The 13,796-nt window shown below is 34.2% G+C and overlaps 1 protein-coding gene and 1 long non-coding RNA gene across 2 annotated transcripts in view; both read right to left on the reverse strand.

The window, feature by feature from the left end:
* Positions 1-13,796, reverse strand: part of LOC125266170 — a 124,559-nt gene that overhangs the window by 5,742 nt on the left and 105,021 nt on the right. Inside the window, exons 36-38 of the mRNA XM_048186624.1 lie at positions 3,802-3,890; positions 1,525-1,671; positions 1,151-1,274 (exon numbers count right to left, since the gene is read on the reverse strand). Of these exons, the coding sequence (XP_048042581.1) occupies positions 1,151-1,274; positions 1,525-1,671; positions 3,802-3,890 (360 nt within the window). The remainder of the gene's footprint in view (positions 1-1,150; positions 1,275-1,524; positions 1,672-3,801; positions 3,891-13,796) is intronic.
* Positions 7,660-13,090, reverse strand: LOC125267217. The gene is made up of 3 exons (XR_007184637.1): positions 11,815-13,090; positions 9,754-9,774; positions 7,660-7,686 (listed from the first exon to the last, which is right to left on the reverse strand). It is a non-coding gene; the product is annotated as an uncharacterized LOC125267217 (long non-coding RNA).

Consider the following 13,796-nt stretch of genomic DNA (forward strand, 5'->3'; position numbering starts at 1 on the left):
CCATTGATTCTCAATACTGTGTGTGGTTACCTGATGATCCACAACTGTTTTTATGTTTTGTGATGGTTGTTCATGAGTCTCTTGTTTGTCCTGAGCAGTTAAACTGAGATCTGTTCTTCAGAAAAATCCTCCAGCTCCTGCAGATTCATCAGTTTTCAAGCATTTTTGCATATTTGAACCCTTTCCAGCAGTGACTGTAGGATTTTGAGATCTGTGTTTTCATACTGAGGACAACTGAGGGACTCAAACTCAACTATTAAAAAAGGTTCAAACATTCACTGATGCTCCAGAAGGAAACGCGATGCATTAAGAGTCGGGGGGTGAAAACTTTTGAACAGGATGAAGATGTCACAATTTTTATTATTTTGTTTAAATATCATTGTTTTTCATTTAGTACTGCCCTTCGGAACCAACAGAAGATACTTGCATGTTTCCCGGCAGAAAAATTAAGTACAATTTACCTTGATATTTGAATTCAAAAGTTTTCACCCCTCGGCTCTTAATGCATCGTGTTTCCTTCTGGAGCATCAGTGAATGTTTGAACCTTTTTTAGTAGTTGAGTTTGAGTCCCTCAATTGTCCTCAGTATGAAAACACAGATCTCAAAATCCTACAGTCACTGCTGGAAAGGGTTCAAATATGCAAAAATGCTTGAAAACTGAAGAATCTGCAGGAGCTGGAGGATTTTTCTGAAGAACAGAGCTCAGTTTAACTGCTCAGGACAAACAAGAGACTCATGAACAACCATCACAAAACATAAAAACAGTCGTGGATCATCAGGTAACCACACACAGTATTGAGAATCAATGGTTCACATACTTATGAATGGGGTTATTTTAATAAATTCAGCTATTGTTTTGTCTTGTGAACTAAATGCAAACATCTTTTATGTAAAATATCTTACTCAGGACAGTACTAAACAAAAAATAACACGCATTTTTTTATTATCCCTCTTATTTTATTAAAATAATTCTCATTTTCACAGATTCTGCAAGGGGTTCACATACTTTTTCATGCCACTGTATATAGTGTTGTGAGAGCAGGTCTCAGAGCATCATAGTATGTTTCATGGGCTAGCAAAAATGAACAGAGTTTAGTTTTTAGTGTCTAACACTAAACATCATGTGTACATGTTTTGTAAAATAACTCACTATACTGTCGCTGCTCTGAGGTAACACAATCGTTTTCTCCATGCAGATCAGAACGTTTTTCCAGAGGTCCTTTAGCACACGCTTCAACACAGTCTTGTCACATACGTCTGCAAAGATGCTGAGGCTGCAACACATCGCACACAGACATGCATATGTATATGTTACATTTGGCAGTCTGGAGAATTTCCCTGGGGAATTTGTGAGATACAGTGCAAAGAAATTCAACTAATGACAGGTTATTATTTCACTGTCCTCTGCTCTTATTCAGAATATAAGTGTGCAAAGAAATAGGCACACATGAAGAATCTTAGTGTGGAACAAATGACAAGTGATCTGAAACAGAATGTAACTGAAGGGAATTGAGCTGAACTGACTTTGCGTCGAGGAACTCCATAAGCGGCCGCAGTGCGTTGTCTGCATCAGCCTCCGCTGTGTTACGAGTGTTCTGATTCAGAGGCCCTTTAATCTGGTACAGGATCTCCGCCATCTGACGCATACATACATTTATACGAGCCTGGAAACTATACATACAGAGAGAGCGAGAGGGAGAGAGAAATTGTAATGGAATAAAGATTTAAGATTGAAATTAGCCCAACAAACAAGATGACTGATTGACACCATTTCCAAAATAGAGTTTTCTGTAAGAATTTTTGGTTACACTTTATTTTAAGGTGTCTTTGTTACACTGTAATTATACATTTAAGTACTGAGTAATATTAAGTAACTACATGCACTTACTATAGGGTTAGGATTAGGTTTGGTTTAGGGTTAGTTGAAGGTAATTATGCGTAATTTATAGTTATTACTATAGTAACTACGTGTAACGTATGTAACAACGACACTAAAATAAAGTGGGTTACAGTATTACAGTGTAATTATACATTTAAAAGTGCAGTGTGTCAATTTTAGTGGCATCTAGTGGAAATGTGCAATACAGAGAAGCTACGGTGGCCAATGCAGAACAAAGGTGTCATCGTCTGAGACAGAAGAGAGTAGCCAGTCAAGCAAACGCGCTCTGTAGAACAGTTTGTCCATTAAGGGCTACTGTAGAAACATGCCAGCGCAAAACGATTTAACATGTAAGGGGACCGCGGTGTATGTAGATAGAAATGGTTTAATCTAAGGTAATAAAAACATAACGGTTCTTTATGTAATGTCTTTATACACCACTGAAAACATAGTTATGTATTTTATATTGCATTTCTGTCAATAGATCCTCCTAAAATTTACACATTGCACCTTTAAGTAATGAGTAATAATAATTAACTGCATGCACTTACTAAGGATTAAGTCTAGGATTAAGATGAGGGTTAATTACATGCAATTATGCATAATTTCTAATTATTACTACAGTAACAAAATGTAACATGTAACAATGACACTGTAAATAAAGTGTTACCGAATTTTTATAATGCTGGTTTATATTGCATTTAAAGGTGCCCTAGAATCAAAATTTTAATTTACCTCGGCATAGTTAAATAACAAGAGTTCAGTACATGGAAAAGACATACATTGAGTTTCAAACCCCATTGCTTCCTCCTTCTTATGTAAATCTCATTTGTTTAAAAGACTTCCAGAAAACACGCGGATCTCAACATAACACCGACTGTTACGTAACAGTCGGGATCATTAATATGTATGACATATATGCCAGGCCATGTTCAAGGCATTAGACAAGTAAAGGCAGTATTAATGTCTGGATCTGTGCACAGACAAGGTAAGCCAGCAAGAACAACAGCGAAAAATGGCAGATGGAGCAATAATAACTGACATGATCCATGATAACATGATATTTTTAGTGATATTTGTAAACTGTCTTTCTAAATGTTTCGTTAGCATTTTGCTAATGTACTGTTAAATGTGGTTAAAGTTACCATCGTTTCTTACTGTATTCACGGAGACAAGAGCCGTCGCTATTTTCATTTTTAAACATGTGCAGTCTGTATAATTCATAAACAACTTCATTCTTTATAAATCTCTCCAACAGTGTAGCATTAGCCGTTAGCCACGGATCACAGCCTCAAACTCACACAGAATCAAACGTAAACATCAAAATAAATACTTTACTCACATAATTCGAAGCATGCATACAGCATGCATGATGAACATCTTGTAAAGATCCATTTGAGGGTTATATTAGCTGTGTGAACTTTGTAAATGCACTGTAATATAGTCGAGAGCTCGTGTGGCAGGGAGCACGCGAATTAAAGGGGCGGCGAGCTGCCAAAATCAGTGTATATTTAATGATGCCCCAAAATAAGCAGTTAAAAAAATTAATTTAAAAAAATCTATGGGGTATTTTGAGCTGAAACTTCACAGACACATTCAGGAGACACCATAGACTTATATTACATCTTGTGAAAAAGCATTCTTGGGCACCTTTAATTATTTTGCTATAAGTGCACTCAAAATGAAAAAAAATAAAAACAAAACTTCAATATATACAGTAACAAAATAATATATAATAGTATAATAGCATTTACAAATATGTATAAATGTAATAGTATACAAAATATAAGTTGCTTAAAATGCAAAATAACCTACTGTCTGAAAAAACTACGATGACAAAGGTGACATTTCAAAGCAGAACACTCAGAAATACTGTAATAATGACATTCAGATGAAATCCAAGCTCAGAAATTTAAGTATACCTCTTGACAAACATGGCACTCAGGTTATCCAGAACAGAATTAAGCTTCCCTTGCAGGTCATTGAGGATATCTGCAGCCTCTGTGTCGAGCTGTTGAGAGAGTAATACACACATACACACACACACACACACACACACACACACACACACACACACGGGAAGAAGTGTTAGTTTAATAGAAAATATGGCACTTAAACTAGGCAGAGGCGAGGAGAGGAGAGGATGTAGGGAAAAATCACCATGTCTGTTTGTCATGGTTCTGCAAGTGCATCAGGGAGGTGAAACAAATTGGATACATTCTCTATTAAAGCCGTTTTTCAACGGTAAAAAAAAATCTTCAGCAATATATCTGTCAGATCCAACAACAGCTTAATTAAAGCAGGAGTAAAGAATACCAAGACAAAGAGTGCAGGAGTTACTTTTTCATTCCCTTAATGAACAATAGTAACATTTGTTTATTCAGTTTAGTGCTGCTAAAGAAAGACAATTAAAACATATCACACAATATCGACAGTGGTTCTGGCAATCAGGGTGGTAAAAATGAGAAAACTTTCAAGTAGGTCTCGTTTGTTTTTCGTCTTCTAGTTTATGGCTATTAAAAGTTTTAAAATATGGCACATTAGCATCTTTATCTTTACAATAAAGTGGCCCCAAAAAGTATTTGGACACTTAAACCATGATATATGAATGTCATTGCATTAGATAAAGTATAAACCAAGTGGTATTTATATTAAAGACAGCACAAGTACACTTTTCAAGCGAAAACATTTTACAAAAATATCTTAGTTTCAATAGTATAAAATGACAGATATATATATTTGGATGCTTTCTGGTTTTTAGTGGATTTAGTGGAAATAATAATGTAACATTTTTAATTGTGGCTTAAGTGAACAAATACATCTGGACTTGCACTAGGGCCAATGAATGCACAGAACTGATCATAAATGCATGCGTCTGATCGTATATTTGCACTATGCTGTCACAGTGATAGGGAAAGCCTCAGGAGGAGGAAAGAGATAGCCAGGCTTCTAGCAAAACAACATGGCACTGTCTCACTCACACAAGCATACACACACTCACTCACACACACACACACCCATGATGATTATCGCACCTTTTTTGTATCGACTGTTGCCTCTTTCTACCGAGGGACAGGGTGAAAATAACACATGAAAACAAAAGAGAAGTCACAGAGACAAAATGATACAGTTGAACAAAGGAACAGATGCTTCTGAATGTTAAAAATTGAGATAAATGCAGGAATGTTTAAGTTTAAACTCCAAGAGAAACATCACACACCTCTTTTCCCTCACATTTGGGCTGAAGAATAAAATAAATAAGAATAGAATAAGTAAAATGGGGAAAACATTCAAAATTAAACTCAAACTCTAACAGCATTTGGGAATCTGACAGTTCTGAGGTCTAATCTATTCGCTGTCTAAGGCTACATTCACACAGTCAGTGCGTGGGATTGACAACCAGATTTACTCATTACAGCGGACACAGAGTTTAATAAATGGGAGTCCAACAGCAACTGGAGCTAAAACCTCCATATGACACAGCTCATATCACCATCTCAGAGTTAGTGAAATCATGCATGAAAAAATGATTGTGTGTGCGTCTTGTGTGAGTTTCAGTGGCTATTGCATTGTGTGATGTGTAGGAAGTGACGGACAACTAGTTGCTTTTTGTGGTTACGTTCACAGAGCAATGATTTGTGAATTCAGCTATGAGTCCAGAAAATTTGGTGTCAGTTCAGGAAGAAAACATTTCACATTATGAATGCACTGCAAACCCTAATAAGTTTGCAAAACTTAAGTTAAGAAATTCAAAGTTTAAGTAAGCAGAACCGTTTTATTTTGTACTTATACATTTTAATTGGTCTTAACTTGAAATGTTTGAGTACACTAATTCATACATTCAACTTAAAATTTTCATGCAACCTCAATGTGAAGGTTACACTAATTTTATTAGTGTAAATTTAGCTAGCTATAACAAGCTAACTCAGAAAATGCTAACTTGCTAATTTGCTAACATGTTAACAATAGCATAACACTTGCTGAATGAGTACAGCAATATAAAGCATTTAACATATTTGCTCTCAAACCAAGCCACATGCACCACTTGAAGCCATGAATCACCATGAAGGTAACTCTCCAAAAACACACATTAAAAAAGAGTTTTAATGTAGCGTAACAAAACATTAATCACTAGTAAGTCTCTCCCTTACCATTAATCTTGTACAAAAAAAAAAAAAAACATTATATAACACATAATTTTAGCAATTCCTCTCCCTTTTGGGTGCCATGGGCAAAGCATGCTGGGAAATAGAAATCCCAGCCCAGCTTCAGTTAAAATTAAGTTCATCTAAATTGAAAGAAATGAGTTCATAAAACTCAAAACAATGAAACGGTTCAGTTCCTTAAAATATATCAGTTCTGTGAACTTAAAAGAAAAAGAAAGTACTAATTACTCATAAAAGTTAATTTGACTGAACTAATTTGTTTAATTTAAGTTTGTCCTACTTAATCCAATTAATTATTTTGAGCGTTAGGGTTTACAGTGCAAAAACAGTTGCTGCTTAATATTTTGGTGGAAATGTGATTTTTTTCTTTGATGAAAGTCCAAAAGAACAGTATTTATTTTAAATAGAAATATTTTACAATATTATAAATGTCTTTACTGTCACTTTTGATCAATTTAATGAATACTTGCTGCATAAAAGTAATGACTTAATTACTACTAATTTCAGCAAAACAAAAAAAGATTCTTTCTGTCTAGGTGGGTGGTTTTGGCTAGTCATGTGTCAGTCATGAACGCTCATTTTGAATGATTTTTTTTTTTTTTTTTAAATGACTTTATCATGAACGTGCATATTCAACATCCTTTCGATCGTGAATGTATGACTCTGATCCAAATATGTAGCAAGGTGAATAAATCCATCCAATCCATAAATGCATCGGTCACATCACATTAGAAATGAATGAAAGACTCAGACCAAAAGATGCAGAAGGGGAGGTAAACTAATCATTTCTTTTTCGCATAATTTGTCTTTGAATATGTGGACGTGTTTGAGGAATTTGGCTATTGGATATAATAATGTTATAATTTAACTCCTCTCAACTGAAGAAAATAAATAAAGATTTGTTCATTTTGCAGAAAGAGATTCAAAGATCCAAGAGAGAAAAATAATCCAAACTTCACATCACTAATTTTGGCCAAAAATAAGTAAGTTGATCAGACTTCAGTCAAAATTCTGGCAACTTGAGACTACCTTAAACTACCCATAAAAATACATAGATTGTCCTAATGAGTATTCTAAACTTCTGCTCAACAATAATGATCTAAGACAACAGAAAAAAAGTTTAATAAGCATCTGTTATCTTGTTTACCAAAACAATGATCATTTATTCACTGACAACAGCTAAATCATATAATTTTCCTGAGGCACATCATTATTTAAGCTTTGAATTATGGGTAATTGTTTCACATCAGGGCACAAGAATCCTATTCCACCTAAAAACAAGACTCTGACAATGAGGTACTGGAGCCCTGGGGACAGAATCACAGCGAAACAACACACATCTCTCCTTCCCATCAGATTTTATACACACACTTGCTCCTCACACTAATGAGACCTTGTTCTATCATGTTTCAGAAAGTACCACACACACACACACACACACACAAACATCAGCTTATTACCTCGGCTCCATCACCCACCTCTGTGGTCGTGTTCTCATCCTTGAGACAGAGAAAAAAAAATTGCATTCAATATCACACGAAGTCCTGTTGATCCAGAGACTATGGAGCAATGCTACCACAGACAAACAGACAGAGAGAGAGTTTGTGTACAAACCTCCTTTTCTTTGTCCTTCTTTTCCCCCTGATGTCAGAAAATGGAAACAAACATACAGTATAATGACTCACAGAAACATAGAAATACAGATACAACACACAACATAGAAACTATAAGCACATACAGACTAGGTCAACTCTAAATGCGCACAAATTATACATTACATAATGCCTTATAATAAACATTGTAAGGCATTATATCATTCATAAATAACTGTAACCACAGTTAAAGGGTAAGGCAGGGGAAAGATGCCCCCTTAAGAACAGTATGTATTTTACTGCTGAATTGCAATATATTTAGAGATGACTTTAGCATGTTGAGAATGATGCATTACTCAATATAATAAAGGAAATAAATGCAAACATTTGCTAATTAAGTTGTTACAGATGATCTCCTATCTAAGTCAAGCAGCAAAATGTGTTAAATATCTCTGATATCATTTTTAATGATGATTATGTAAAAACATACATCAAATATAAAAATACTATATAAAATACTAAATCAAATACACTAATGTTCAAAAGTTTGAAGTTGGTAAGATTTTTAAAGGTCCCGTTTTTCGTGGTTTTTTGAAGCTTTGATTGCGTTTATAGTGTGCAATATAACATGTGTTCATGTTTCGCGTGTAAAAAAAAAACACAGTATTTTTCACATAATTTACTTATCTGTATACCGCTGTTTCCACTGTCATAAAAACGGGCTGATGACTTCCTTGTTCTATGAAGTCCCTCCTTCAGAAATACGTAACGAGTTCTGATTGTGCCAGTTGTTCCTGTGTTGTGATTCGACAGCAGCTTAGCGAACCTTGCTAGGAAAGGTCACGCCTCTTACCATAACGTGGAGATGCACGCGCTCAGTGTTATTGTAAACATGTCTTTAATTTTACCCTATCAATCTGAGCCGGAATCAGACCCGGTGATTGGGTTTTATAAAGCGTTTCGACGACATGGCGACAAACACACTCTACAAACGCAACTCTTGTGTATTCCTGTGGGCGGAGGTTAGTCAAAAAACTGTTTTAGTGACGTCATTAAAGAAGGAAGTAGAGGGATGTAGTCCAAACTGGCCGTTCGATGTAGGCGACTTCTGTTAAATAAAAGATCTCGCTTGGCATTGAACTTTGAGCTTTAACATTTTACAGATTTTATTTATACTCTAACAACAACATTACACACTGACTAAAGTTTGAAACATGGGATCACGAAGAACGGTACCTTTAAATGTTTTTCAAAGTCTCTTTATGCTCACAATGCTCTCTGTCTATTTATTTGATCAAAAAATACAGCAAAAACAGTACATTGTGAAATATTATTACAATTTAAAATAACTGTTTTCCATTTTAATGTCATTTATTCCTGTAATGGCAAAGCTGAATTTTCAGCATCATTATTCCAGTTTTCAGTATCATGATCCTTCAGAAATCATTCTAATAAGCTGATTTGGTGCGCAAGAAACATTTATTATTATTTTCCCCAGGATTCTTTGATAAAGTTCAAAAGAACAAACACTTATTTTAAATATAACTTTTGTGACATTATTAATGTCCTTAATGTCTATTCTGATTAATTTATTGAGTCCTTGTTGTCTCAATTCATTGTAACAATAAAAAAACTAAATAATAACACTACCAAAAACATGCCAATGGGGACCATCTGCCCCAAATCTGAGGGGGGCATCTGTTTTTTTTTTTCTCCCCAGCATCTTGCAGCACAAACACTGCGTTGTTAGGATGGTGTGCCAAGTTAGGACTAGTTCAACTTTTTAAAAGTCATCTCAAGACTTTGTGTTCTATTCTATGCCTTCAGCCGCACTACATCTAGTATTTTTTGATTGATTATTGCTGTCACTTCAGAGAACTCGTGCTCATCCCCAGGGCTCTGACCACCATAGACATAAAGGTGCATTACATTATATATACATATATATATATATATATATATATATATATATATATATATATATATATATATATATATATATATATATATATATATATATATATATATATATATATATATATATATATATATATATATATATATACACAAGCTTTAAGTAAAGTACAGTACAACCCAAAAAACTAAGTGCACACACCTTTTCTTTCTTCGAAAGAGACTGTAGAAAGAAAGAATGAATAAAAAGCCAATAAGAACAAAAACAAACCAAGAAAAACTTCTGATAAATGCAAATATGCACATATATGAACACAAACACTATATCTTCCACATACAGAATTGAAGGGAAGGAAAGAAGGATCTAGATATATAATTCTACTCGGTAATAAGAGGAAGAAGTTGAAGAAACTGGCTCCCTAAATATTTGATTCATCTGCACGAAGCATCTGATACGACGTCACGGACTACTTCACTACGACGGTCATACATCAAACTAATGCATTTAGCTCACACAAACCCACCTTCTGCCTGTCAAGCTGTACATACAGATGAAAGGAGAGATGGTAAAAACAACAGTCAATAACAGATGGATGAAAAACAGGGGGTGAGGGTGACGGAGAGAGGAAAACTAAATTTTTGAACAGGAGCAGCCGAATACTCAAGGAGCTGTTCGCATAGGATGCATTTGTGCATTAAAAACAGCTAGATAGAGTGGAATTGAAAAATTAGCCTAACCACAACAACCAGAATATAAAACTTCTGCATGACATGACATTGACAGCAATCAGAAGATATTTAAGGTTTCACTTAAAGAAACTAACAAACCATCAAAATGCTCACTGTTGCAGCTGCACGGCATATTTAAATTTTTTATATATATATATATATATATATATATATATATATATATATATATATATATATATATATATATATATATATATATATAAACTTTTTAAATATATGTTAATATATTAAATTCACACCATTTGTGTCAGTAAGATGTTATGTTTTTGAAAAATGGTCACCAAGGCTGCATTTATTTGATCAAAAATACAATAATATTTTTCTATTTCATTTAAAAAAATATATTTTTATATATTTTAAAATGTAATTTATTCCTGTGATGGCAAAGCTCATTTTTAGTAGCCATTACTCCAGTCTTCAGAGGCACATGGCAAAACTAAATTTGCTGCTTTACTGTCACTTTCAATCAGTTTAATACTTCCTTGCTGAATAAAAGTATTGATTTCTTATAAAAAAATATAACACCACCAACAAAACATACTGACCCCAAATTTTTGCATGGTAGACAGTGTATGTTAATATAACAGACATATTATAGTACTGATTGCTTGTAAGATACATTTTTTTTTTTTAAACCAAATGGCACTGCCTTTGAGGTATTAAATGTATTGCTACTGTATACTTGACTCTCTCTCTCTCTCTCTCTCTCTCTCCGTATTTCTTTCTTTCCCACACACAAACACACACACACACACACACACACACACACACACACACACACACACTTGTACAGCTATCTTTATTAGGACATTCATTGACACAATGCAATCTCTAGCTCCATACCCTAACCTTACCCATCACAACTGAGTGCCAACCCAAACCTTTACCCTAAACCCTTAACAATCATTACCTTATCCCTAAAACCAAGTCTTAACCCTCAAACAGGCCTTTAAAGGGGTCTTAGAAAGTGAGAATCAGACAAAATGTCCTCACTTAACTCACTTTGTCCGATGGTATAAAACTCAAACTGGTCCTCACAAAGATGCTAAATAGGACCATGTGCCCTGCTAGACTGGCAACATCTGACTCACATAGACTCAAGGACAGAGGAAGAATTGTCATCACAGTGTCATCTCTAAAATGCAGAATTAATTGAAACATACCAAAAATACTGTCTGACTTTTAAAATGGCTGGACACAATAACATAATCCACACAGCAAACCACTGACACATCATATCACATAGGTGTGGAGGCTAGAAGAGTGTCTGCTAAGCCTAAAGCTGCTGCTGTTGTATTTCAGTTCTTTGACATGTGACACCACAGTACCAACTACCAAAACTAATATTTAGTTAACTATTAGTATTGACTTTTTTATACAATACTGAAGGGAGGACAGGAAACATTGGGAATGAAAAATAGTCAAGGTACACAAGTACACAACCCACCAACTGGATTTCACAACACAATACAGCCACTAAAGTGGGTTCACTGTTTTTCTTTACAAAACCAACCTTATTCTCTGTCTCTTTGTTGTCAATCTACAGATAAAAATAAATCATACATTTTCAAATTACAATCCAGTGGGGCACCAATTAGTAACACCAATCAGAGTCACGATACTAGATGTTCCTTGATTGAGCCATTAAATCCCCAAAACACTTTGAACAACTTAATATTAAATACACAGATAAACAAAGAAATGAATAATATGAAATGTTTAATATTGAAAAATGATGAGGGTAATTCACGAAATTAATTGCAACAGTGCCATTATTTTGTGCACTCTACATAGTTTTATAGCTTGATTCACTAAGGGAAATATGCAAATCAGATAAATGCTGCAAACCCCCAAAAAACTGATTTTTTTTCTAAGTGTATTTGTGCTGAAATGACTGATAATTGCTTAAATGGGGCACAGATAGCAAATGGCATCTGATTTAACTGGATTGTGGGTGGTTAGTGAATAAATATGCAGGTGAAATACCATGTGCAAAAGTGTCACAACTGTTAGTGAATTCACCCCTAGAATATGTGATTTTGAAAGTTGATTTCCATTCACTATTTACTTTCATAGTATAACTCTGCAGTATGTGGAGTTGTGTTTTAATTGGACTATATTATGTAATGATGCTGATGTTAGCTCTAATGCGAACTTTAACGTCACAGCTGGAGTCTTGAACACAAACTCCACAGGACACATCACACACACCCCTCCAATTAAAATAGCATTTGTAAGAATCTAATCAATATTTTTTAACTAGACTGACTCTATCTACTGTATGAACACAGAACCAACATATTTCATTCATCACTGATGCTGTTATTCAGATTGACTGCTCTTTGTGGGATACAGGAATCAATTAAAGCACAAATCCCAGCTGTAAATGTGAAAGCTGATTCTTTTTAAAGCTTTAGCGTTACATTAAATTATCTGGTCGCAATTAACGGGTCAATTAAAGTTTAATGTGCATGACAGAGTGTGACTGCAATCTAAAGACCCATCTGTTCTATCAGATTTTTCTTAATCACCTTTCGTTTTAAAGGAACAGAAACACTAGCTGCATTCAAAATCGCATACTTCCCTACTAAAATGTAGCTGAAAAACAGTATGTGACAAAAAAAAGTGTGTCTGAATTCATAGTAGGCAAAAAGTAGAGATTGTACAGTGTGTGTACGATGGACACTTTACTATCTCATGAGGCCATGGGTCAGGATCTGTGAAGTGATGCATTGTAGGTCACATGACAGTGACAATATTGTGAATGTAGTATTGTACATCCAAATTCATACTACATTCAAACTACACACCTTCATACTATATAGAACGTACAGTCAAACCAAGACTATATATATATATATATATATATATATATATATATATATATATATATATATATATATTTTATTTTTTTTTATTTTATTTTTTTTATATATTTTTACTAGTGGGTGCAGGACACTATAGTTCAATTATGTAAGTGAGGATCGCAAAATAAAGTAAACTGACATATTATACCCAAAAATTCTTCATACAGTGGACTACCAGTAAAATTGATAAAAATTTTGAACCAAAAATTATTCAGACACTTTGACCTGACCATGTTTTGCTTAAGTGTTATCTGACATAATTAAGATTATTTTATTTGACACAGTTTAACTCTGAGATCTTGTAATATTTTATTACCATTTTTTAAACTATAGTGAATAAACTGTAACGAAATGTTCAAGGTGTCTGAATACATTTTGGTTTGACTGTATATAGAATGTACTTTTTTAGAGGTCCCAAAGTAATTACTTATTCAAAATAAGTACCAACTCAAAAGAGTATGCAATTTCATTCACAGCCACAATATCCTCTTGCGTTTTACAAAAGCAATACATGAATGAAATGAGTAAAAGAAAACCTGACAGATTACTATTTATCAGCACAGCTTTTGATTTTAGTCAATCTATTAAAAAGTGCTGACGTTATCTCTTAACGTACCTCTGATCCTTC

The sequence above is a fragment of the Megalobrama amblycephala genome, linkage group LG4 (assembly GCF_018812025.1).
Source record: "Megalobrama amblycephala isolate DHTTF-2021 linkage group LG4, ASM1881202v1, whole genome shotgun sequence".
NCBI classification, from domain to species: Eukaryota; Metazoa; Chordata; class Actinopteri; order Cypriniformes; family Xenocyprididae; genus Megalobrama; species Megalobrama amblycephala.